The sequence below is a fragment of the Chelonoidis abingdonii genome, chromosome 15 (assembly GCF_003597395.2).
Source record: "Chelonoidis abingdonii isolate Lonesome George chromosome 15, CheloAbing_2.0, whole genome shotgun sequence".
NCBI classification, from domain to species: domain Eukaryota; kingdom Metazoa; phylum Chordata; order Testudines; family Testudinidae; genus Chelonoidis; species Chelonoidis abingdonii.
The window spans coordinates 17,456,306-17,483,353 of NC_133783.1; the positions used below are offsets into that span (position 1 = coordinate 17,456,306).

Here is a 27,048-nt window from a genome sequence, read left to right on the forward strand (position 1 = left end):
GAGCACTGCCCAACCCCCCGCCTCCCCAAGCGCCATGCCTCGCAAAGCCCCCACCCCACCTCAGAGCTCTGCCTGGCGAAACAAAAAACCAACAAAAAAGCCCTCCAGCGCTGCCCCGCCGAACCAAAAAAACAAAACAAAAACCCAACAACAAAAAAAACGCGAGCGCCACTCCGCCCCAAGCACGTGTTTGGTCGGCTGGTGCCTGGAGCCAGCCCTGACCAGATGTGAGCTGCACACCTACAGCCAGCTATACACTGGGTGGGGAGGGAAGGAGCCACCTGTGTGCAGGGAAGGTGGGAAATGAGGAGCTTGGCACTGAGGGCTATGCCAGTTGTGTGCATGTGGTAGGGGGCAGGAGCCTGCAGTGTGAAGGGAAGATGAGTGGGAGAGAGGTGCTGTGGATACTGACAAGAGCAGCAAGTGAGCCTAGCTGCCAAATCCCCTACCCACCCAGGGGAAGCTCTACAGCAGGTTTGCCCAGCCCAGGCCTGTATGAAGAGGGGAGAAGTTGGCTATACATCTCATATATACAGCACCCAGCCTCTGCCCTGCACCCTGAGAAGGAGTCAGATGTCTCCAGTGGATATAAACCTTGGCAGAAATTGGGGGAAGAGGGAGCACATGATCCACCCCACAAGTCACTTCTGCCTTTTAGGTTACAAGACTAGCTGCTGGAAGAAGCAGTCATTAATGGTGTTTAGAAATTTTATCTCTGCATCCTGTCCCGAAGTCACATGTTCCCAGACAATATGGAGATAGTTGAAATCCACTGTTATTATTGGGTTTTCTGTTTTTTGCAGTCTCTCTAATCTCCCTGAGCACTTTACGGCATGATCACCCTTGCAGCCCCTTCTGACCTTATGGTTCTATGTGCCAAAGGATGATCTCATTGAAAGTACATTGATGGGTGTATCAGCCTAAACCAGTGGTCCCCAATGTGGTGCCCATGGGCACCATGGCACCCGCTGGGGCATTTACGTGCACCCGCCTAGTGCCCAGCAGGGGGGAGAGGCTGCAGCCCCACGCCTGCCGGGGACAGAGAACTCCAGGGCTGCAGGCGCTGGTATTCTTGGTCTCTGGCAGGCACAGGGCTGTGGCTTCTCTGTGGCTTCTCCAGGGCTGCAGACTGTAGGCGCTGGTGTTCTCTGTTCCTGGCAGGCGCGGGGCCGCAGCTTAAGCCGGAGAGAAGCTGCAGTCCCGTGCCTGCCAGGGATATAGAACTCCAGGGCTGCAAACTGTGGGCGTCGGTGTTCTTGGTCCCTGGCAGGCGCGGGGCCACGACTTAAGCTGGAGAGAAGCCACAGCTCCGCACCCGCTGGGGACAGAGTACTCTGGGGCTGCAGGCTGCGGGCACCAGTGTTCTCTGTCCTCCCAGCTTCACGCCAGCTTCTCTCTGCACTGCCCAGAACTGGCACCAAAAAACAAAAAAAACAAACACACACTCTGACTCTGCAGAATGGACAGAATGCCACCCCATAGCATGTGCTGCTCCAGGCATGTGCTTGCTCCACTGGTGCTTGGAGCCTGCCCTATATGTGAATAATTGCTGGCACCCACCACACTCTTCTGAAAACATGAATGTGCTACTGGCCACAAATAGATTGGGGACCACTGGCCTAAACAGTCTGCAAGCATTTTACTGAGTGACAATATTGTCCCACTTTAGGGGTGCTGCAAAGATAACTGATTAGGAGGTGTCAGATCCTGCACTGATGAGTATGATAGAGGAAGGGGTCCAGGGAATATAGCTGGCATCTCCATTACTAATTTGTTGCATTTTTCTAGTCTATAACTGATGTGGGGGTGCTGTGGTCATTCACAGAAATTACAAAAAAGTCTGAGGCAGATTGTTAATGTCTCACTGAAACCCAGTAAAATCCTTCAGCCCAGGAGGAGCAGACTTTAAAGACTCTCTTTAAATAAAGCCCAAAGCAAGGCGCCTTGGCACCTGTAAATCCTGCTGGAAGTACCAGTAAGACTTTCTTCAGTTTTGAAAGGACCCGCCCACGTTACAATACCTGCTCCTTGCCTTTGTGTTAGAAATCAGTAGAACGCTAAAATACATTTTCAGGTTGACGAGCCCAGCCGTGCTTCTTCCCGGAGACCGCCTTTCAGCTTGTGTTTGGCGCCTGCCCAGGCGTGGCTGCTGATTGGCTGCTTTGAATATCTCGGCGCGACGCTATTGGTGGAGCGAGGGCGGCTTAGCGCGGTTAGTTCGAATCAGCCCCGCACAGGCGCTTGCAGCGTCCTCTCTCCGCGGCTCTCTGTGTGGGGTTGTTCTTGCAGCCAGGGAGGGAGGTGAGTGTGTGACCGACCGACCGAGCCGCTGCCCGGGCCGGTGAGGTGCGCGCGGGGGGGATAGGGGGGTGTTTAGACGGTAGGGCGCCTCTTCGCCTGGCGACTGGTCTGGGCAGAGGGGGCTTGCGAGGGGAGGGGGGTTTCTAGCCGGAAAACGGGCAGGAATCTGGGGGATCCCCCCCCGAGCCGGGATGGGCAGTGGGCGAGGAAAGGGCCCCTCTCCCCGGCAGGGTGGCAGGCCAGGGACCGGGTGGCTGGCGCTGGGCCGCGCAAGGGCGAAAGGAATCGCCTCCCTTTATTTCCCTGCAAGCAGCGAAAGAGCCGGTGGCGGCTACTGAGACGCTGGCAGCTGGCTGGCAAGGGCAGCCTCTGTGTCCTGTTTCACTTCATGCCTCCTGTAGCTTTGCAGTGCAGCCTTGCAGCGTCCGGCCTTCCCAGGGCTACTGGCAGAGGGAACTGGTAATAAGATTAGGAGCAAATTGCACGTCCGTTTCATAGGTTAAATGCACCCATATTAACGAAGCGTAGCAGTAGGAATGTGTTTAAAATTTAAAAATCCACTCATTCTTTTGAAAGACGCTAAATCCCTGGCCTTACGTGTAACCACATCCGGCCAACGAGGCCCGGAAATGTTAGCAAAAAATTAAGCTGTCTGGCTCATGCTATGAGAAGGTAAACAAACACCACAATCGCTGGTAAATACAGCAGACTTTAAGTGGAGCACCCTAAAACTAACACACTTCTGTCTGAACTCACTGCTAGTAGATAAAAAGTAATGACCAAATTATGTTAATTGATAGAGATTAGAAAGGGGAAATACTTTAGTTTGTCTTCTTTGAGCATTTGTTTATAGTCAGCTTCACTCTTTCCCTGCTCATAGAAAGCTTCCTGTGTGTGGTGTGTTTTTCTAATACAACAGCACAGAAAAGCAAGAGTTAAATTAGGAAAATGTAAATAAAACTATGAACTGGCATTGGGATTCCTGGGCAGGAATAGCATCGGAATGACTGCTTTAAACTGTCAGGTTGATAGTGCATCTTCAAACACTTTCAGTTTTCATAATCTAACTGGTAACAGTATTTAAAAACACTATATGAATGTTAATGTAATAACTTTGTATAAAAACAGCACAGGAGTTCATGGTATATAGACACATGATGGAAAAGCCAATACCCAAAGAGTTTTCCTTTGTAGTAAAATTGTCTTTGGGTAGTATTACTTTATTTTTTAACTCTTCTCCCCCCACCCCCTTACCTGAATTAAAGAGTTCGGTGATCAGGTTGCCACCCTAAGACATTCAAGTAATTTAAAAAAAAAAAAAGTTTCTTCTTCTGGAAGACTTCAGAGAATGAGCCTGTCAAACTGTGTAGAAATTTATTTTGTGAGCCCTTGAAATAACTTCTGTTAAGGATGTACTATTACCACATCTGTGTGAAAACAATCTTCATTTCATTGTTGTGGTAAAGTTGTTTGAACAGTACTCGCCCATGGGCCTGATTCTCCTTCCCTTTCCTCCCTTCTCCATCTACAGATTTAACAGTGTACTTCATTATAAAATTGTATCAAAGTAAATCAAGTACAGTAACTCCTTGCTTAACACTGTAGTTATGTTCCTGAAAAATGGGACTTTAACCTCAAGGGTTAACACATTAATGTAGCCTCTCATCAAGGCAGCAGGAACAGGGCAGAGGGGAGACAGAAAGAGACGCACCTTGTGTGTGGGGGGAGAGAGAGAGAGATATGCACACTGCCCTTTTAAGTAAGTTGACCCACTCTCAAGTGCTTTGTCTTTTTAAGTTGATCAGGAAGTTGAGACAGCAGCTGCTGTCTCAAGCTCTCTGTCTCTCTCCATCCCTCCATGTCCCTTCCCTGCTCTATATGGAGAAGGGGTAAGCGGGGAGGGTGGGGACACCCTGATATTAGCCCCACCCCTCTTCCCTCCTGCACAGGAAGCTGAAGTCTCTGGGAGCAGCTCCAAGGCAGAGGGCAGGACCAGCACATGGCAGTAGGGGGAGGGACAGCTGAACTGCCAATTAATAGCCTGCTGGGTGGCTGCAGCACAGTGAACTTAGGGGAGCGGGGAGCTAATGGGGGCTGGGCCACTGGTCTACCCGAGTTCCAAGTCCCCACCAACTAGCTGCAATGGACTCCTCTTCCTGCAAGCAGTGGACAAAGGCAACATTGCACAACTTTAAACAAGCATGTTCCCTAATTGATCAGCAACGAAACAACATTAACTGGGACGACTTTAAATGAGGCATGACTGTAAATGCCAATAATGATACATTAAATCCTTTCCAAACTTAACATCTCTGCTTAGCAATGTCAAATGAAATGGATTGAGAAGTTGTACAGAAAATTACATGTGACATTCCCTGTCATGTGTTTAAACTTATTCCAGTATCCTTTCCCCCTCTACCTTCGCTTTAGTCTAGGACAGTGCCTGAGGTTTTTACTGTTGTGACACGTTTTTATCAAAGCAAATATGTTCAGGACCTTATTTTACTGTGTATTAGAGAAAATATTCATATATCTCTATTGAGTAAAAGCAGCAAAGAATCCTGTGGCATCTTATAGACTAACAGACATTTTGGAGTATGAGCTTTCGTGGGTGAATACCCACTTCGTCAGATGCATGTCTATTGAGTAAATGTCAGACTATTAAAGTATAGAAGTACAAGTTCTTTACTGTGAGTGAATTGGATGAGCTTGGGAAAGGAGATGGAACCCGTGGGTTGTGGGGAGCACTCTTGGGGCAGCCTTTCCTATGCTTCCCATTATTTCCTCTTTGCTCTCAAATCCGTTTCGCTCTCCTCCCTACTGTTGAGGTTCCTGCCTTCTTCCTGTTCATTGTTTGTTCCTCCAGCTGGTGTCCAACTATTTCGCTGCCCTTGGTGGTAGCACTGCAAAGCGCTGTCAAATGCGAAGCGAAAAAAAAAACCTGACTCCCCCTCCCTCTGCTAACTATTTACATAAACCTGCAATTTTTCTTTTTTGAGGGAGTCTCTGACTATTTCCACTTCTGATCTAAGCCTGCCCCTCATGTCAGCAATCAAAAGAAACTAAGGGGCAGTTGGGAGCCATTTATATCTTCTGACCATGATGTGAAAGGAAGGATGACTGACCCCTGTGGACCCAGCTAGAAAATTCCCAACTTCACAGCTCTCAAGTGTGAATATGCAGAGGCAACGCTCAAAGAACTATAGTTCTTTAACAGTAACTTCTTGTCTCGAGATTACTGCGTCCTTGTTATGCACCTGCACCGCCTATCCTAAAGCCTTATGCTATTCTGAGTGGTTGGAACCCTAAATAAACACTGTTTTGGGGGGTTTTGCTTTGTCCCGGAGGTGAACGAGGGAATAGTAAGGGAAATGTCTTCCTGGCTACTTTGTCATAACTGAATTGGATGAATCCAAGTTTAAGCAGGATGCAAAGCTTATGTGCACATTCAGAACCTTCCCAAACTAATCTCATGTCTCACTATATAATGTATATTGGTGTCCTGGGACAAGCCATATATTCAATGGCCCTTTGTATTCTGATTTTAGGATAGCAATTACTTACCTCTGGTTTTGTTGTCTCTCCTCTCCCTCCCTCCCCCCATTTCAAGGCTAGTCCTAACAAATAGCAATGGATGACTACACAAAGATAGAGAAGATTGGTGAAGGTGAGTAATGCTTGATTGATGATCCTTTGCACTATGTAATTTGACATCAATTTGTTAGACACTGAAGGAAGCTTATTCTGCAGCTATATCATGTCTTAGTACACTTAAGCTCCTGGATGAGTGTGTATAGATCTACAAAGTGAGATCTGGCAAGATGAATCTGTGGCTCATCAGAATAAGTGAGTGCACAAGTGCATCCAAGCATCTTGGGGTATGGTGCCAATGGAGTAGTGCAACCTCCTACCTGTGGTGTCAGTTGCCTGCATTCATGTTGATGATTATCTGTGTGCATCTCGGACTGTATTCCACTCCTAACCCTTCGAAGAATGAGAGGAGAATAGATTGTAGTCTTTGAGGTCTGCCTCTACGCAGTTCAAGATCTTTTGGCTCCCTTAAAATTTGATGCACTGGTTGTCCCACAGATTGTGAGCATAAAAGCAGTTGTGTCCTGTTTACATTCTCTTCTGGAGGCACATATAGAAGAAGAATAGTATCAGTGTCTGATAGATCCTGGCTCTGGACCACATCCTGCCCATGGAAGTGGTATGATCTGATATCTTCCATTTTACTGTGAAGATGCTAAGTCAATGGCACTGCTGTGCAGAAGTAATGTTAGTCTATTGTAATGCATGCACAATAGCATGTTGCTGTGGAAAAAGATCAGTTTTGTGCTATATATTGAGTTCCTCTGTGCAGGTATTATCCACATTCTTTGTACTTTAATTAAAGTTAGTTTATGCAGTTAGGGATCACTTTATAAAGTAGAAGATTTTGTACAGTCTTTCCATAAACTCCAGATTTTATGTAGACTTGAGATTTTGCACCAAGTTCTTTGGCCTAATGAGACTTTTCAACAAATTGTCTCAGGCCTTATGAGAGAGAGTGGCTAAACCTAGAGTCTATTCATTTTTGTAAATCTGCTTATTATGGGAAATCACTGTTGTAAAACACGTACTGTATGAAGTTATGCACCCCCTGAAGTATTACATAAACATATGCGAAGATCTTTAAAAAATATGGGTTTTCTTGTTAAACAAGAAAGATTAAAGTTCTTTATCAGCTCAATTTAAAAAGCAAAGAACTAAAAATGCTTCAAGAAAAGTATGAAAACAGGCCACCTTTTAACAATATCTCTTTTTACAACTTAGCTTTGTTACACTAAAATCAAACTTTATCATGAACAAACGCACAAAAATCCTAGTTTAAAACAAAACTAGCTTCCTCAGAATTTAAATACTCTGTATATGGCTCAGAATTTGACTTGTGGAAGTAATCCCAAAATTTTAATCTGGCTTTCCTAGCTGCCAGAACACCCTTTTTCTGGCCATTAATGGCACTATCCATTTCTGGCATGCAGCACATAAAACATCACTGATAGCATAGACGCAGAAAATGAATAAAACGAAATACTAACCTTGTCCAGATTGAAGTGTCTGGTTTCATTGCAGTGATTCTTTGTATAGAACAAAGCCTTGTTTCATCTGAAATGATTAAACATGACTTGATCTGTTCTTTAAAAGTTCATGGTGTGGTTTAGTGTATGCCAACCTTTTTTTTTTTTTTTTTTTTTTTTATTGGTCAGGTACCTATGGTGTTGTGTATAAGGGCCGACACAAATCCACAGGCCAGGTGGTTGCCATGAAGAAAATTCGACTAGAAAGTGAGGAAGAAGGTGTTCCCAGTACAGCAATCAGAGAAATTTCTTTACTAAAAGAGCTACACCATCCCAATATAGTCTGGTATGCATGCAATATTCTCAGATTTAAGCCAATTTCTCTGTTGGGAAGGGCTCCCTCTCTCCTCTCAGATCAAATATGATTATTAAACACTCTAGTGAATTTGTTTCAGACTGAATTTCTCATAGCTACAAATCATCCATGCAGCCCCAGATAATGATTTTTTTCCTCTGCACGTCCTTATTACTTAGTGTCTTTCTGCTCTTCCTCCCTCTCCCTCATCCACCCACCACTTTGGGAATCTTCCAAGATTCTCATTTATTGCTTTGGAATCTGTACAGCATAGCTATCCTTTTTCCAGTAGCAGCGAAATGGAAATCAACAAGATGAAATTTAATATGGACAACTGTAAAGTGTTTCACTTAAGAAGGAAAAATCAAATGCACGACTACAAAACGAGGAATAACTGACTAAATGGTAGTACTGCTCCCAAGGATCTAGGGGTTACAGTGGATCACAGATTGAACAAGTCCACTATGTGATGCAGATGCAAAAAAGGCTAATATTCTGGGGTATATTAACAGGAATGTCATATGTAAGACCCAGGATGTAATTTGTCCTGCTTTACTTGACTCTGGGGAGGTCTCAGCTGGAATATTATGTCCAGTTCTTGGTGCCATATTTTAGGAAAGATGTGGACAAATTGGAGAGTCTAGAGAAGAGCAGCAAAAATTATAATAGGTTTAGAAAATCTGACCTACAAGGAAAAGTTAAAATTAAGCTGCTTTTTTTTTTTTTTCCTTGAAGGGGGAATGGAGGGAACTGAGGGGGAACCTGATAAATCTTCAAATATGGTAAGGGTTGTTACAAACATGATAGTGATCAATTGTTCTCCATACCTACTGAAAGTAGGATAAGAAGTAATTGGCTTAATCTTCATCAACGGAGATTTAGGTTTGGTATTAGGAAAAACATTTATAACTATTAGTGTAGTTAAGTACTGGAATAGGCTTCCAAGGGAGACCCATGGGATACCCATCATTGGAGGTTTTTAAGAATAGGTTAGACCAGGGGTAGGCAACCTATGGCATGAGTACCGAAGGCGGCACGCAAGCTGCCCAGGTCCCGCCACTGGTGCAGGTGGGGGGCTCTGCATTTTAGTTTTAAATGAAGCTTCTTAAACATTTTAAAAACCTTGTTTACTTTACATACAACAATAGTTTAGTTATATTATAGAGTTATAGAAAGACTTTCTAAAAATGTTAAAATGTATTACTGGCATGTGAAATCTTAAATCAGAGTGAATAAATGAAGACTCGGCACACCACTTCTGAAAGGTTGCCGAACCCTAGGTTAGACAAATACCTCTTAGAGTGTTTGGTCCTGCTTCAGTGCAAAGTGGTGAACTAGATGAACTTTTGAGGTCCCAACCCTACATTTCTATGATTTTATGGCTCCCTTCTGGAATCAGTTTATGTTGTGTTTCTTCAGTGAGCCATGAGGATCACCTGCTACTTCAAAACTGCAAGTAACTTACCTAACCCTAGCGACTGACGAATAACATGGTTTTGCTTGAGTCCTGGTTGTCTGAAGTGTTTGCTTTGTTTTTGCAGCAGATATTCTAGAACAATGGTTCTCAAGGCCGGTCTGCCACTTGTTCAGGGAAAGCCCCTGACAGGCTGGGCCAGTTTGTTTACCTGCCGCATCGGCAGGTTCGGCTGATCATGGCTCCCGCTGGCTACGGTTTGCCACTCCAAGCCAATGAGGGCTGTGGAAAAGGAGGCCAGCACATCCCTTGGGCTGCGCTGCTTCCCGCAGCCCCCATTGGCCTGGAGCAGCAAACCACGGCCAGTGGGAGCTGCAACCAGCTGAACCTGCGGACATAGCAGGTAAATAAAACTGACCTGGCCCACCGGAGCTTTCCCTGAACAAGCGGCGGACCGGCTTTGAGAACCCCTGTTCCAGAATATATAGCTGTTTGATAGTGCCCTTTCATAATTTAGTACAAATCTGAGAGCTGTAATTAAAATATTGTGTACTTGACATCTTTCAATTTATAGTAGAATTTCTTGACTTTAGAAAACCATTTAATATATTTTGCCTCTAAAATATTCACTTATTCCTCATAGGGTATACAGAGCCTATTTGGCTAAACTGGGGCTTTAGTTGATAGAGATGCTCACCAGTTAAGATTAAAGATGTCTTTTTGTCTTGAGTGGGTTCAAATCACGATCCACCTCATATTTTCTTATTTTTGAAGGGGAAAATAAACACTAAATTGCAAGTTCTATTTTAGGTTCTAATCTTTCACTGAGCTGTCCACATGTAGACCCCTTCTCTCACATGGAGCCCTGCTGAAATAGGAGTCTGCTTATGTAGAGCTCAGTGAGATTGGACCCATAATATAGTAATTTAGGCACTGATCAAACTCCTATGGAAGTAATTGTCTTCAGTGGAAGTTGGATAGTGCAACTTTTGAAAATAAGTAAAGGCCCTATCTACTACCTTGTTTGCCATTTTTAAAAAGAGAGCCCCGTTCTTTTTTTGAGTGTATCTGCTTTTCTCTGCTTCCCAGAATCTTTTTCTGGATGACATGAGAGCACTATTCCCTCCTGCCTAAAAGATTGAATTCTTAATTTCAGTTGGCCTGGCACTACCAGTTTCATTAATAATTTCACATGTGCCTGATTTCCCAAACTGCACTGAATCTCATTGCTTGACAATACTGCAGAGAAGCTAAATAACCCTGATTCATGCCAGCTCAGATGAAAGCCAAGAGAAAAACCAGTGACTTTGAGACAATGTGGAGGAATAGCCTCAGAGCTTAAAATTGCTTAGTACTTCCCCAGCTGAGATTCTTGGAAAAGTGCTTGAGCAGTAATGTCAGCTTGCATCTGTGTAAGGCATTAAGGGGAGGTGTAGTATTGAGTTAATGTATCATAGATATATTTTTCATTAGTCTTCAGGATGTGCTTATGCAAGATTCAAGACTGTACCTCATCTTTGAATTCCTTTCTATGGATCTCAAAAAATATTTGGATTCTATTCCATCTGGCCAGTTTGTAGATTCCATGCTTGTTAAGGTAAGGAGTCAATATAGTTACTATCAGTGTCATTATAAACTTCCTCTTGTATTTTAAAGATGTATATGGAAGAAGCCAACTGAAATTTGCAATGCTAGAAATGTTATCTGTCATTTGTTTCTTTTACTTAAAAAAAAAACAAAACCATACTTCAAATTGCATGACTGCTTTTGATGTTTCTTTCCTTTCACCCCTAAGGAGGGGAGACTCGGGAACAATTTGCTGGTATCATTAAGGAGTGGATCTTCTGAATCTTAAATCTGACATTCTTTGTCTAGTCTACTCACACATTTTTTTAGATGTATTTCAAAGCATAAAATGACCTTAGTCCTAATGTAAGCATTTGAGCAATAAACAACTGTTACATATTTTTTTTGCATTAATCATAACAATGTTGCCTTCATGAAGAGAATTTTGTAAAGTTTACTTACTGTTTGCAGAACTGTGGCTCTTAGCTGACCATTTCTGTAGTATGTCAGCTGTAGTGGCAGATCTGACATTAGCAAATAGTGCTACATGATGCAAACAGTAGTTTGCAGTAAAGGTAATTTTAAATTTTTCCCTTCTTTTATTTCATCCCTGCAGAGTTACCTGTACCAAATCTTGCAAGGTATTGTATTCTGTCATTCAAGAAGGGTTCTGCACAGAGATTTAAAGCCTCAGAACTTGTTAATAGATGATAAAGGAGTAATTAAATTAGCAGATTTTGGACTGGCCCGAGCCTTTGGGATCCCTGTCCGAGTATATACACATGAGGTAGGTGAATTGCAGTGGTGTTTTTTTTCCATAATTGACACAACTAAGGCTTGTAGGCACTGTGGTGATAAATAACTCACATTCCAGTCCATTAATAGTTTTTTTTTTGAGGAAATGCTAACTACTGAGATGAAGTAGCTAAAAGGACACTGTCAGCTAAGAAAATCATTATTCTGAAAACTTCATCTTAAAATTACATTTCAGAAAGATTACTATAACAGACTACTTTTTTCAATTTGTGCATTTGACAGTGGTAGCTTCACTGTAGTTATGTCTCTCCTATTCTGATAGACACGTTTTGATAAGTGTAATAACAGTGTGGTTGTAATACCACAAATGGTGGGGTGAGGGATGAATCTTGAGAGTAGGTGGTACTAAACTTTTAAACTGACTTTTTAAACTGACTTAATGGGAGTTCTGCCACGGATCATAACAAACATACAGAGCTTGACTGTTTCTGTCAAAATGCTAACGAAAATACTTAAATTTGTTTGTTCCTTGCTGATAAACATGCAAATATATTCACTCCTCAAAAAGAGCAGGATGTAATTATTGCAGACAGTGCTATTCCAAATAAATCATAAATTCATAGACTCTAGGACTGGAAGGGACCTCGAGAGGTCATCGGGTCCAGTCCCCTGGCCTCATTGCAGGACCAAATACTGTCTAGGCCATCCCTGATGGACAGTTACCTAACCTACTCTTAAATATCTCCAGAGATGGAGTTTCCACAACCTCCCTTGGCAATTTATTCCAGTGTTTAATCACCCTGACAGTTAGGAACTTTTTCCTAATGTCCAACCTAAACCTCCCTTGCTGCAGTTTAAGCCCATTGCTTCTTGTTCTATCATGAGAGGCTAAGGTGAACAAGTTTCTCCCTCCTCCTGATGACACCCTTTTAGATACCTGAAAACTGCTATCATGTCCCCTCTCAGTCTTCTCTTTTCCAAACTAAATAAACCCAATTCTTTCAGCCTTCCTTCATAGGTCATGTTCTCAAGACCTTTAATCGTTCTCTCGTATGTGGTGGTGGCTCCCTTTCCCCCCTCTAACTTTATCCAATTTACTCCAACATCATTTCTTGAAATGCGGTGCCCAGCCTGGGCACAATATACCGCAGTTGAGGCTTATCACTCAGCGCAAGCCGTATTAGCACGAGAATGACTTCTCGTGTTCTTCCTCACAACACACCTGTTAATTTTGCATCCTAGTGAATCACGTTTGTTTTTCTGCAGGCTTGCATCACACTGACTCATTATTTCGCTTTGTTGGTCCACTATAACCCCTAGATCCCTTTCTTGCCGTACTCCTTCCGTTAGGACCGTCTCTTCCATCTGTGTATGTGTGTTTGAACACTGATTCTGTTCCTTCCTAAGTGAGCACTTTGCATTTGACTTTTATTAAACTTTCCATCTGATTTACACTAGTCATATATACATACATATATATCCAGAATCATTTTGATTTGACCCTGTCCTCCATAAGCCAGTTGCAGTTCCCTCCCAGTTTGGTATCTCCTGCCACTTAGTAAGCATACTTTCTATGCCAGCATCTAAGTCGTTGATGAAATATTGAACAGAGCGCGTCCGTCCCTGCTGAACCCTTGTGTATACTTTCCAGCAGGATTGGGAACCTCATTAATATTACTCTCTGGTAGAGTCATCAGCCGTTATGCACCACCTTATAGAGGCCCCCAATTAAATTGTATTTGCCTAGATTTATCGATAATGGAAGTATCACATGAGACCGTATCCAAATGCCTTCTAAAGTCTACGTATCCACATCCACGTTCTCCTCTATCCACAGACTCCGTTATTCCTATATACCCAGAAGTTTTATCAGGCTGGTTGACGCCGATTGTTCTTTTACAAATCCATGTGGCTATCCTATCAAACTTACCACTTCCAAGTGTTTTGCAGTATGATTCCATATATTACTGCTCCATTATCTTCCATGGCACAGAAGTTAAACTAACTGGTCTGTAGTGTCCTGGGTTGTTTTCTTTCCTTTTTAATAGTATGGCGCACTTATTTGTCCCTTTTTCCAGTCTTCTGGACTCTCTACCTGTTTCTGATGTTTTTCAAAGATTAATACTAGAGGCTCAGATACCGTCCTCTATTAGCTCCTGAGTATTCTCTAGGGATGCATTTCATCAGGCCCTGGTGACTTGCAGGCCATTTAACTTTTCTATCAGTGATTTTAACATGCTCTTTTTTATTTTCATCTTCCAAACCTCCCCCTTACCATAAGCCATTCCAGATGTAGGCATTGCTTCAGACTTCTTGGTGAAGGACCGAACAAAGAAGTCATTAAGCATTGTGCATTTCCAAGTTTCCTGTTACTGTTTCTCCCTCTTCACTGAGCCAGAGGGCTACTTGTCTTTGGTCTTCTCTTGCTTCTAATGTATTAGATAAAAGTCATCTTAGTTTCCTTTATTCCCACGCTAGGTTTGAAACTTCACTGGTGTCTGCCTTTGCCTTTCTCATCTTGCCACTGCATTCCTGCTGTTGTTGGCTATTTCATCCTTGTAATCTTGACCTAGTTTCCATTTTTTTATGACTCCTCCTTTTTATTTTTAATCATGCAAGACCCATCTCGTGGTCTTTTCGCCACATTTGCTATCTTTCCTACCCAGCAGAACCTTGCTTTTGGCCCTTTATAGTGTCCCTTTGAAAACTGCCCCCAATCTCCTCACTTGTTTTGCCCCAGTCTTGATTCCATGGGACGTTACCTATCTAGCTCTCTAGCTTACCAAAATCTGCCTTCCTGAAATCCATGGTCTATCTTATTTTGCTGTACTTCTTCTCCCTCTTTTAGAATTGGCAAACTTCTTAATGATTTCATGATCGCTTTCACCCAGCTGCCTTGTCTACTTTTTCAACGCAGTTCCTCCCACTATGTTGTTTATAATCAAGTCTAGAACAGCTGTCCCCCTGTAGCTTTTTCAATCTTTCAGTGACATGATCTCAAACTTATTGGAAGTCTAGCGCCCCGGCTTTGTTGTTTCCACATATTGCTGGGTAGTTGAGAGTTCCTCCATCACACCAAATCTTGGGCTTTGGATGATTTTGTTAGTTGTTTAAAAAAAGCCTCATCCACCTCTTCCACTTGGTTAGGTGACCTGTAGTAGACTCCTAGCACGACATCACCCTTGTTTTTTACCCCTTTTAGCCTAACCCAGAGACTCTCAACACTTCTGTCTCCTATGTCCATCTCAGTCCAAGTGTGTACATTTTTAATATATAAGGCAACACCTCCTCCCTTTTTCCTCTGTCTATCCTTCCTGAGCAAGCTGTACCCAGTCACACCAACATTCCAATCATGTGTATTATCCCACCAAGTTTCAGTGATGCCAACAATGTCATAGTTGTATTTATTTATTAACACTTCCCGTTCTTCCTGCTTATTACCTATACTTCTCACATTTGTATATAGGCATCTAAGATACTGGCTTGATCTTGCCTCCCAGTTTTGCCCTGACCCTCCTTTCTCTCTGCCATTATAGTCCACGCTCCGTCCTATTTCCGACCCATCTCCCAGTTCTCCATGTTCCCCACTTACCTGTGGGATTTGCTCACCTGTCCCCACTGAACCTAGTTTAAAGCCCTCCTCACTAGGTTAGCCAGTCTGTGTGCAAATAGGGTCTTTCCCCTCCTTGAAAGGTGAATGCCATCTCTACCTAGCAGTCCTTCCTTGAATACCATCCCGTGGTCAATCAATATGTTCCACTTGTAGTAGCTTAGTTGGCAACAGTTCTGGTTATATTTTATTAAAGGAATTAATATATTTGGAACAATTTTCCCTCTGGAAGATGAGAAGCCATACTTTTGTACAACTAGCTATAAGATTTAATGCAACTATAAATTATGAATAAGAATTTCCTTGTGCAATAGGTAGTGACACTGTGGTACAGATCTCCAGAGGTGTTGCTAGGATCTGCTCGTTACTCAACTCCTGTAGATATCTGGAGCATTGGTACCATATTTGCTGAAATGGCAACTAAGAAACCACTCTTTCATGGAGACTCTGAAATTGATCAACTCTTCAGAATCTTCAGGTATTTAACACTAAATCTTTAAAATCTTTGCTAAATAGCAGCGCAAAGAATGCTTTATGAAGCTATACTCTGCACTAACATTCTAATAATGCGTTACAATTGCTCAAATAGAAATTATCAGTTCTTTGCTTATTCTTGTGTAGAGCTTTAGGGACACCCAACAATGAGGTGTGGCCCGAAGTGGAATCCTTGCAAGATTATAAGAACACATTCCCCAAGTGGAAACCTGGCAGTCTGGCATCTCACGTCAAAAACTTAGATGAAGATGGACTAGATTTACTCTCTGTAAGTGGCTTTTTCTTTTGTGTTTTTTCTCATGGAGGCTATGGGGGGTTAATAGTACCTGGTGTCTTGTAAGGTATCTAAACCCAACTTAATCCAGCTTGGTACAACTATAATGCAAAGGTGGTCAAACTCTGCAATAGTTAGGGACATGCAGGCAACTTGCTGGGAGTTTAGTGACTGTGCCTAATTAGCACACTTTGCTATCCATTCTGCTTCCTTGTTGGATAGCAAACTTTGGTCTCTGGACTATTAAAATAATCTCTTGATCTCACCTTCATAGCTATCATTAAGCAGGAGGGCAGCCAGCGCTTGTTTTATATTAGTGACTCAGAGGCAACTTAAACCTGAGGTTAGATATTGTCACTGAAGACTGCGTGACTCTTCCAGGCTGTACATTGAATTCCTGGTTTCTTTGCCAAATTACAGTTTGATATAACATTCTATTTATCTTGAGTCATCCTTTAACTTGGACTTTTTTTGAATAAGCTCTATTGAGTGTTTTTCTTTGCACTCTTACCCGTGGGCCAAAAGATTCAGCTTCCGTGCCATGGTTGGACTTGTAAAGAACTGAACACAACAAGAGGAATTCATAGCCACCTTGTGTTCTGATCTCGCAAATTATGTTGGGGCCACCCTGGTCTGGAGCTATGTACCTGCTGTATCTGATGGAACTTTTAAAATTACATTGAACCAATATTTGGTTTGTGGAATTAATACTGCTGGAATTATGGGGTTTGGGTTGGTTTTTTGTTTTTTTTTTTTTCTGGTAAGAGAACTTCAAAACCATTTGAACATTTCAAAACAAATTCCTCAGTCTGTCATACTTAGAACTGCAAGCCCAACCCTTCCCCTACTCTTTACAATCTGTGAAAGGCTAGATTAAACTCTTGGGATGTTGGAGTGAAGACTCCTGCCTTTTTTTCTACTTTTTCATATGGAAAATATCAGGTTCTCATTTGCCTCTTTGGAGGGCCTTAGCAAAATCTTTAGAAATCAATAATGATGTAATCTAGGATTCTTGGACAACTTTAGTAAACTTAGCATCCTTTATTCTCTTAGTGGTGATGAAAGGCTGCAGCTCAGGTTGCAGCCCTGTGAGATGTAACTATTCATAGCCTCCTGGGATTTTTCTGTGGTCCTCTAACAAAGAAGGGAAGGAATACCTGCATTTCAAATGTGTGGGGGGGAACCAAGTTCCAACTTTTTCCTGAAGCTTGAGACATTGATCTTAATACCTCTGTGGAACAGTAAAGGTGAAACAAACCTGGTTTCACAGGACTTCGCAGTGGTAATGTGTAGTTCTCCTACAAATCCCTCTGAGCACAAAAACATTTAAACGAAAGAGCAGTGGTGATGAATCTTTAACAAGGGCTTCCTTTCTCTGTAATGTCACTAGCAATAGAGTTTTTAAAAATCCCAATCTTGTGTGATCAGTACTTAACTAATTCTGCAGTCATCAGTCTTCCAGCTTAGAGTACCCAGACTTCTAACGTAAAACAAGCAGAACATATAATAATGGAGGAGTGGCCAGGCTAAATTTGAGCGAGTGGCGTTGTGACCTGGCGTATGGGTTCACAGCACTCTTTGATGCCAGGATTGAAAAATATTGCCCTGAAAACTTTGTGGATATTAATGAATGTGTTGAAAGGTTTCCTAGCCTATACACTGTTAAACAGCAGGATCAAAACACTAATTTTATTTAAAACACACCCCTTGATTGGAATGAATTTATTGATGTCCCCAGTTCCATCTAGATTACACTGGAAAGTCTCAGTCAGACCGGGGGAGGAAAGCTCCAAGTCTAAAAGAATTAAAAAAGGTTGAACCCCTGCGCTAGCATAAGGAAGCAAAATAGGGCACAAACCAATACTTTGAGAGTGATTATCTTTAATACATGGTAGCCTAAAACACATCAAAGTAGAAAAGCCAAGTTTTTTTTTTTGTTACACAGTTTGTGTACATATATTTGTGCAGATTTATAAATCTGCACATCTCACTGGTTCCCTGACGCTTCACTACCTTGAGTATCAAAACTCTAGGACACTTATTTCACAGATAGTGCATATCAGTGGAGAATTTTTGTTAACAAAAAATCCAACAGCGTTCTCCATTTCATATGTCAACCAACAGTGTCAATAGATAAAGAATCTGAAATCCAAATTTAGCTCAGATTTCAGGCACTCACATCTGCAAAACTGTAGCCTGTTAAGATAGTCATACGTTAAACTAGGATATGAAGACAGAAATGTTTCGACTCTTAATCATTCCCCTGACCATATTGAACTTCCCTTATCAGAAGTAAAAAGGGATATGCTAATGATATCTAATAAAGCAAAATTGTAAAAGTTTGGAGTCATACCAGGACAAAAGCAAATTTTTCATCAATTTAAGTTACACCAAAAAGACAGTTAAATTCATTTTAACAATCACTGGTCAAAACTCAACTGGCAGGACACTTCTAGCTGAAAGATAGCAGCACAGAGTGTATAATTGTCTGAGATACAGGAACCTCTCTGAAGTTAACTGGCAGTACCCTCTAAAATGGCTTACATATCTGAGTTACATTTTTGGGCAGTCGGCACTTGGTTGTAAGGCTTTCTGGTAGCTAACTTTATAGATTTAATACTAGTGCAACATGCAGTGGAACCTCAGAGTTATGAACACCAGAGTTACAAAATGACCAGTTAACCACACATCTCATTTGGAACCAGAAGTACGCAATCAGGCAGCAGCAGAGAGCAAAAAAAAAAAGCAAATACAGTACAGTACTGTATTAAATGTAAACGACTAAAAAAAGACAAGATTAAAAAAAGATTTGATAAGGTAAGGAAACTCTTTCTGTACTTGTTTCATTTAAATTAACCTGGATAAAAGCAACATTTTTCTTCTGCTTAGTAAAGTTTCAAAGCTGTATTAAGTCAATGTTCAGTTATAAGCTTTTGAAAGAACAACCATAATATTTGTTTCAGAGTTATAAACAACCTCCATTCCCAAGTTGTCTGTAACTCTGAGGTTCTACTGTAGATGTTTTTCCCATAAGTGCATCAACTCCCAAAATTAACTAATATAGGTTGTCAGTGTTCATTAGAAAACCCTATTTTCAGGGATGTCACTGAACTGTAACATGTTATTTAGGGCTAAAATGTGATACACAAGTTCTAAAACCAGAAGTAATATTTACATTTCTATTTTATAGAACTGTTTAGCCAAATGAAGTTCAGGGCTTGGAAATTCAGTGGGAGACCTCCCAGTAGAGACAATGATTACATTTTAAAAATATGTAAGGACTTGCTGTCTTGAAGTGGGTACCTTGACCCTCCATTATCCCTCTGTCTGCCTTCCAGAATCTGAATTGATTCCTTTGAAGGCAATGCTCCTTCTCTTCCTTGGTAACTTGGAGAGAGAAAGAGGGAAGAGGTAGGTGGAGCTTTGGGATTTCCCTATCAAAAGCATACCTTTTAACTGAAAAGAGGATACAGCAAAGGAAAGACCCATGTCCTGCATAGGCTTGTCTTAGTTTTGGGACTGACATACTACAACGTAGTCCAGCTGAGTTTAAGTTTTTATCTAACTTAAATGGTTCCTTATGTGGCTAGAAGGCCCTTGAATGCCATAGTAACTAAAATGCTTCCTTTTCTCCTTAGTACTAAAACTGTGGGGGAGACTAATCATACACTGTATGTAACATCTGTGCTGAATCTTTAATCTTTGTTCTATTGGAGCAAAACCTTGCCATTTTCTCAGTCTTAAGCTGTTTACAAAAAATCCCTCATTTGTCTTAACCCCATCTACACACTTGCATACCTTTCACACTGGGTTTCACGTTTAACTGCTCACTCATATGCACAGAGTATTTTATATGTATTAGTGCAAACATTGACTGTCAACTTCACATCTGTTTTAAGAATACTGAATTTAGGGAAACAAATATGGACTATTCTCCCTATTAACACACTTCTTAAAAAGCGTGGAATATTTAATGCATGATTAACACTCTGTAGAATGTTATCAGGAAACGAAAACAAAGGCAAAGGCTGCTATAAGGTACCCAGAGTTACTTTTAAAAGCATGTCTAATGAAAATAGGTGAACTACCAAACACAGTTGCTTAGTTACTAAACCCAAGGGCAAATGAATGCATTTGTCTCATATTTTGAAGTTCTAAGAATTGCTGTATTTAAGATGTAGGTTGAAATACCTTTTTAAACTGAAGCTTCCTAGCCATAGGAGAACACCTTTTTTCTGTTTTATTAAAGTATTGGCAGGTAAAGCTCAACCATGCTTTACAAGTAACTAAGTTCATTTACATTTTATAAGTAACTAAACTATTTTTATCCCCAGAAAATGTTAATCTATGATCCTGCAAAAAGAATCTCTGGCAAAATGGCCTTGAACCATCCATACTTTGATGACTTGGACAAATCCAATCTTCCAGCCAATCAGATTAAGAAATTCTAATTCACCATTGGACTAAATCCACCTGAGTAGTCTGAGCAAAATAATTAATCGTGACATTTTACTATTGAGTCTGTCTAATTTTTTTTGTTTTTTGTATGTGACTGTCCTTTTCTGCTCTAAAAATGCAGCTGTATTTAGCGTGTCCTGGTTTAAATATTACTTAAATGTAAATAAATATTAACCTATTAGTGCTGAATTTAAATACAATGCAAATCTTGCTGCTATTAATGCAGTCCACTATTTCTATAAATAAAGCTTTAAATCCCTCACTCTTTTGCTGGATTCTTTCTGAACTACAGATGGGGGAGTACCCAAATGTGGAATCTCAAGATATTACAACTCCGTTGCTTTGCTTCTCATTCGTTACTAATGAGGTTATACCCCCCATGTAAGGAATTCAGAGGTAGGCCAGTGCTGTTGCTGGAGTCTCCAGGACCAAACTGTGCCCTTCAGCTCAGGCAACCAGAATTTCTGCCTCCAGTAGCTGAACAAATTGGCACACAATTTCTTCTGACCGTTTTGTTTTAAAACCTTCATTTTTATTTGGTTTGGGGCAGTTGTAACTTTGCTATCTACCCAATTCAAGGGGAGGAGAAATGGGGTGATTTCAACTATATGGATGTGGTACTGCAGGACCTCTCTATCAGACTTCTCTGTCCCCACTCTGTCAGTGCAAAGCTGTCCTACAAGCACCTGGCTTAAATCTCAGCCATATTCCCTATGTGTGGCAACATTTACAAGCTCTACAGAAAGTGAATTATGTCTAGCATGTTTCCAGCCAACCATCCCACTGCCAGGATACAGCGCTCAGTGAGACTAGCAGTCTGATCTCCACTCTAGCCTGAAGAGTCAAGACTCCAGTACAGAAAAGCCTGATCAGGAGCTTCTGAGGTTTCAGGGAGAAAGTCTGAAGATGAGATATCTATCTAGCCAACTCAAGGGCCCCATTCCCTTCCTGGACTGGAGAGGGAAGTCCCTTTAAACTAAAGGATCTGGACATTTCTCCCTCCCCCTAGAAATTGAACTGGGTCCTCCGCTCTCGCAAGAAAAAAGCAGAACTCCTATACAGCTCTCCTTCCTCCCAGCATGAATCCCCAGATTCTCAAGATACTCAGAGATAAGTCTATCTTCACAGGGCAGGAATTAGTATTGTTAATGAACACATGGAGTGAAAAATAAGACATTGAACCCCTTTTCCTTTGCCTCTTTCCCCCTGGGGAGTTCTGGACCTTTTCTCCTATACGGAGGCTCCTGCAGTATTGGTATCCAAGGGCTTGTCTTCTCTACCGTATTACATCGGCACAGCTGTATCGATGCACTAAGAAGCACTGTGCTTATGGGAGAGCACTTGCCAGTCGGCTTAATTACTCACCTCAAGGAGAGGCAGATGATGTGTTGGTGGGAGAACATCTGCTGACATAACATGTAGACACTTCAAGTCAATCTAACTTACATCACTCAGGGGAATGACTTTTTTTTTTTCATACCCCCCAGTGATGCAAGTTAAATCGATTTAACTGGTAGTGTAGACAAGCCCACAGTTACTGCCCTTTCCTAAGTCATCACTCCTGTGCAAGCCTGCCTTAGCTTGCAGGTGCAGTCTAATGGGGATTGTGCTTGTCTGGCTTTCAGCCCAAAGACCCTTACTCTGGTAGGGGAGGAGGCTCTGATTCTGAAAGATGAGGTCGGTCTCCATCTTGCCACTCTCCTGCTCCAAAGGCTAGCTCTACATTAAAGCCTTAGGAGCATTATAGGAAGACTGTGACCAGAACAGGTACATGAAGATTCCACTCTTCGTGAAGCTGCATCCTCAAGGGATTACAGCGAGATAAGTGAGAAATTCCTTCATATGTTCAAAATGATTCTAACCTACTAAGTAAAGCCCCAAGTAATATTAGGTCTAGTACAGGGGTGGGCGAACTATGGCCCATGGCATAGCCCCCCTCTGGCACTCCAGCCCAGGAGCAAGGTCGAGGGCCACTCTACACAGCTCTTGACTGTAGCAGCATAGCCTCCCTCTGGCACACCAAAGGGGGCTGCAAGGATGCTGCCTGCGGATGGAGCAGTGCGCAGCAAAACCACCTAGCCATGCTTCTGCATAGGAACCAGAGAAGGGATGGGCTGCTGCTTTTGGGAGCCGCTTGAGGTAAGCACCTCTCAGAACCTGCACCCCTGAGCCTCTCCCCATGCCGCAACCCTCTGCCTCAGCCTGATTCCCCTCCAAACCCCTCAATCCCAGCAGCCTCCTGCACCCCAGCCCCACCCCAGAGCCTGCACTCTAACCCCAATTTTGCAAATATTCATGGCCCGCCATACAATGTGGCCCTTGGGCCAAAAACTTTGCCCATCCCTACTCTTGTACGTACTTGCTTGCTAGCCAGCTGTGGGGTGGAGGAGGCACTTCTGGGGATCTCTGGCAAGCTACTGCCACAGTCAAGGAGTGTACCAGTACCCCTTCTCTGTGTGGTCCCCAGGCCCGGCTGAATAATGTATTAACTCCCTTGTGTAAACAGCCAGAGGAAGTAGTACACCTCTACCCCCCTTTAACACAACCTGATATAACACGGGTTCCCGTATAGCATGGTAGCAGCAGGGCTCTGGGGTTGCTTTAAAGGGTCCAGGGCTCCGGCTGCTGCAGGGAGCCCCAAGCCCTTTAAATCCTGCTGGAGCCCTGCCGCTGCTACCCTGGGGCTGCGGCAGCGTGGCTCGCCGGCAATTTAAAGAGCCCGGGCTCCTCGCAGCAGCTGGAGCCTGGAGCTCTTTAAATCACCGCTGGAGCCCTGCCACCCCTACCCTGATATAACAGGGTTTCAGCTATAATGCGGTAGAGATTTTTGGCTCCCCACGACCGCATTATAGCGGGGTAGAGGTATACTATGCACACATCTCTCACAAAATCCCACAGGACTTTTCTAGGACAGGATGTTAGTCAGTGGCTTGCAAGGAAGTCGCCATACGTTCCCTTTAAAGCATTATTAGATTTTTTTCCCATCAGTGCCTCCTTTTGAGGGTGTCATAAGATAAGATCTAAATGAGGACATCTGATTAAACCAAATGTTAAACTAAAACGTTCATATAAAAACAAATTTAATCCTAGTGCAGCAGTAACTCCCAGTGAAAGATGGTCCCCTTCAGAAGATGACTTCTTTCCAAAAGACCCAGTGAAGCTAGATCTATGCTCCAATGCTACAGCAGCATGGCTGCTGCATACATGCCCATATTTAGCAAGGACAGCCTACTTTGTGGCAAAGGAGTGGTTCCTTATTCTTGGTTGAAGGTAGATGGCTTGTTCTGTCTTGGTCACACCCTTGATGTGATTTGTGACAAATAGGTTCTAACTTGGCTAAAAGGAAACAATGGTACACTCAAGAATGTTTATCCTAAATAGATGCGTAATGCAGCCATACTTACAAGTGAGAAGCTGTTGGTGTGAAATACTTGAAAAAATCTCAATCCCCACTGCCAAAGCCAGCATAACAATTCAGAGATATCCAGGAAGGGACTGTCCCTCTGGCAGAGGGAAAAATCTGGAACAATGAAATCTCAATTTTTTCGTCAAACCAACAAGATTCTTAGTACAAGAAAGACGAAAAAGCATTTTGGTATAAGAGCTTGCGATTCCTGTACAAGATGCTTCCTTCTCTGTACCCATCTCAAGTGGCTGGGAGTAATCACAGCAGGGTACGTTGCCCATGCTAATCAGTACCTGGTCAAAAGAAACATAAATCCTTACAGTGCTCTCAAGTTATGTTCTATCTACCTGTTCTTCAAAATCAAAGAGAGCTTTTGATTTCAATTGCTCACCAAGAAGTCAAAACAGACATAACTGTGATTATAAATCTTTGCCATTGGGTAAAATTAAAGCTCCAAACTGTCACTGCATCACTCATTTCTTTGAGTGATCCCCAGTAGCCAGTTCTTCGAGTGCTTGCTCATATCCATTCCAAGTAGGTGTGCGCGTGCCGCGTGCATGTTCGTCGGAAGAATTTTCCCCTAGCAACACCCAGCGGGTCGGCAGGCGCCCCCTGGCGTGGTGCCTTTGCGGCACCGCATATATACCCCTGCTGACCCGGCCGCTCCTCAGTTCCTTCTTACCGCCCGTGTTGGTCGTTGGAACAGTGGAGTGTGGCTTAGCTGACCTCCACCTCCCTAGCGTTTCACCCGTTCTTTTCTCTAGTTCATAGTTATAGTTATAGTTTACTGTTAAATTTTAGTAGTTACTAGTAGTAGTTAGTGTAGTTTTGTATATAGTTCGAGGGCTGAGGTTAATCCTCCTCGCCCCTCCCGGGACCCGGGCTCATGCCTGGCTCTCCCAGTTTCAAACAGTGCTCGGCCTGCTGTCGGCCGATGCCAACGGGAGACCCCCATGATCGTTGCCTGAAGTGCCTGGGGGAATCCCACCTTACGGACAAGTGACGTATCTGTAAGTCCTTTAAGCCAAGGACAAAAAAGGAGCAGGACTCGCGCTTGAAGCAGCTCCTCATGGAAACCGCCCTGACTGCTGCAGCTCCGGCACCGAGCGCACCGCAGTCTGCACTGGGCAGAAGTTCTTCCTCGGCAACGGAGACGGCCGGTACCGCCAGAACACCACGGCACCAACAGTCTCCGGCGCAGAAGTCAGCCCAGCACCGCTCCCTTTCGCCGAAGGCGAAGAAGTCAAAGGCTCCTGCGGCTGCAGTTCCGGACCGCAGTTTGAGCATGGGAAACCGTGCCGGCCAGCACCACTATCTGCCACGGCACCGGTTATCCCAGCACTGTCGACTCCAGCCAGGCAAGAGCCATCGAGTCCGGTGCAAGACAGCTCCTCAGCGCATGCCTTGGTCGAGCTCGCTGTTCCCACTACGCCGGAGACTTTTGCAACGGCGAGGGAACTGATAGCCCTAACTGAGCCTTCCCTGCCTCAACCCCCGGCACCGCCGGTGCGGGTCCTTTCGTCAATGGGGAAGCCGGCTATGCTCCGACCAATGTCACTCGGAGCAGCGGACAGGCACTGGTCTCTGTCGAGGTCTCAGCACCGCTCCCGCTCGCATCGCCGTTCGCCTTCCCGACGCCGCTTGCAGTCCCGGCACCGTTCCCACTCTCGGCGCCGGTCGTACTCGCGGCACCGGTCCAGGTCCCGTTCCCTGGACCGGCACTCAACACGACGGTCGGCCTCCCGGCACTGTTCTCGACGGAGTCCATCCCACCGTCGTTACTCTCGATCCCGGTCGACCTCCTGGCACTGTGCTGGTCGTAGATCCCCGTGCTGGTCTCGGCACCGGTACGATTCCCGGTACCGTTCTCCCCCGCGAAGTGATGTCCGGTACCAATCTCACGGACTATCCGCTCCGCCTTGGCTGTCGAGACACTCCTCGGGTTCCTCCCGCCCAGACAGCGCTCTCTATGGGGAGTGTTTCCTTCCGGAACCCCAGGGACTGGAACAACCGCCGCAGTGGTCCTTCTGGACGCCTTGGGCATACCACCAAGCCCAAGGCGATCCCACCACGGTGTCGCGATCTGCGGTTTCCGCCCGTCGGGTACCAGAGGCCACCGTCAGTCGTCCTCCTCCACCAGAGGATGACATTTCAACCGCGACCCAGGACCCCGAGGCCGCCCCAGAAACGGTCCCCCCTCTGGAACAGGATCCTCAGGAGGAACCTGTGGTCCCTGGTCTCTCCTCCTCCTCCTCGCCGGATGAGGCAGTGGCGGGCACTTCAACTTTGGGCCCGCCCCCCATCGACCTTCAAGCTCACCAGGACCTGCTCCGCCACGTCGCGTTGAGCATCAATCTCCAGGTGGAGGAGGTTCCCGAGGTGGAGCACCCTGTCGTGGACATTCTGTCCTCGGATGCCCCGACGCGGGTAGCTCTGCCTTTTATCCGCTCGATTCAGGCTAAGGCGGACTCTATCTGGCAGTCTCCGGCATCTATCCCTCTGACGGCCAGAGGCGTGGAGAGAAAGTATATGGTACCCTCTAAAGGGTACGACTACCTTTACACCCATCCTCCTCCATGCTCTCTGGTCGTACAGTCTGTGAACGAGAGGGATCGCCATGGCCAGTCAGCCCCCGCCCCAAAATCGCTGGAGGCTAAGCGTATGGATCTACTGGGATGCAAGGTATACTCTGCAGGGGGTCTACAGTTGCGTGTAGCCAACCAACAAGCGCTACTCAGTAGGTACAATTTTAACACCTGGCAGTCCATGGCCAAATTCGCGGAACTGGTCCCGCTAGACTCCCGCCCTGAGTTCCAGAGCCTCCTGGAGGAGGGAAAAAAGATCTCCAGAACCTCCTTGCAGGCTGCGCTCGACGCCGCAGATTCGGCGGCTAGGACCGTCGCGTCAGGGGTCACAATGAGGAAAATTTCGTGGTTGCAGGTCTCCGGCTTACCTCCCGAACTGCAACACACGATTCAAGACCTCCCATTTGAGGGGCAGGGTCTCTTCTCCAATAAAACGGACCAAAGCCTTAAGGACAACCGCATTATAATGCGCTCCCTGGGCATGCACACGCCGCAGACCCAACGGAGGTCCTTCTGGGCACAACCTCAGCGCCCCTACTCCCCACCACGCCCCCGTCAAGACTTTAATAGACGACAGGGCCGTGTGAACCGGAGACGTCAGTCTGGTTCCCAAGGGGGACAAAATAATGGTTCCACCAAACCACCGCCGGGACCAAAACAAAACTTGAAGGTGCGATCGAGAGCAGAGCACCAGTCCTTCCCCGGACTCCTTTCCTGTTTTCCAACCGCCTTTCTCCCTTCCTCCCAGCGGGACCTGACTAACTTCGG

General features: G+C 44.3%; 1 protein-coding gene across 4 annotated transcripts; it reads left to right on the forward strand.

Annotated features, from left to right (window-relative positions):
* Nucleotides 1–2,201: 2,201 nt before the first annotated feature.
* CDK1 (cyclin dependent kinase 1) lies at nucleotides 2,202–20,551 on the forward strand. 4 transcript variants are annotated; one of them, XM_075072574.1, is made up of 8 exons: nucleotides 2,202–2,305; nucleotides 5,912–5,968; nucleotides 7,551–7,707; nucleotides 10,604–10,727; nucleotides 11,313–11,483; nucleotides 15,377–15,540; nucleotides 15,684–15,825; nucleotides 20,166–20,551. In XM_075072574.1, exons 2-8 carry the CDS (start codon nucleotides 5,932–5,934, stop codon nucleotides 20,280–20,282), a joined length of 912 nt encoding a protein of 303 aa, XP_074928675.1. In that variant the 5' UTR covers nucleotides 2,202–2,305; nucleotides 5,912–5,931; the 3' UTR covers nucleotides 20,283–20,551. The 4 variants fall into 4 exon arrangements, with proteins under 4 accessions (XP_074928675.1, XP_074928676.1, XP_032640869.1 ...); XM_075072575.1 differs by having other exon boundaries at nucleotides 2,206–2,305; nucleotides 5,917–5,968; XM_032784978.2 differs by having other exon boundaries at nucleotides 2,207–2,301.
* Nucleotides 20,552–27,048: the final 6,497 nt, after the last annotated feature.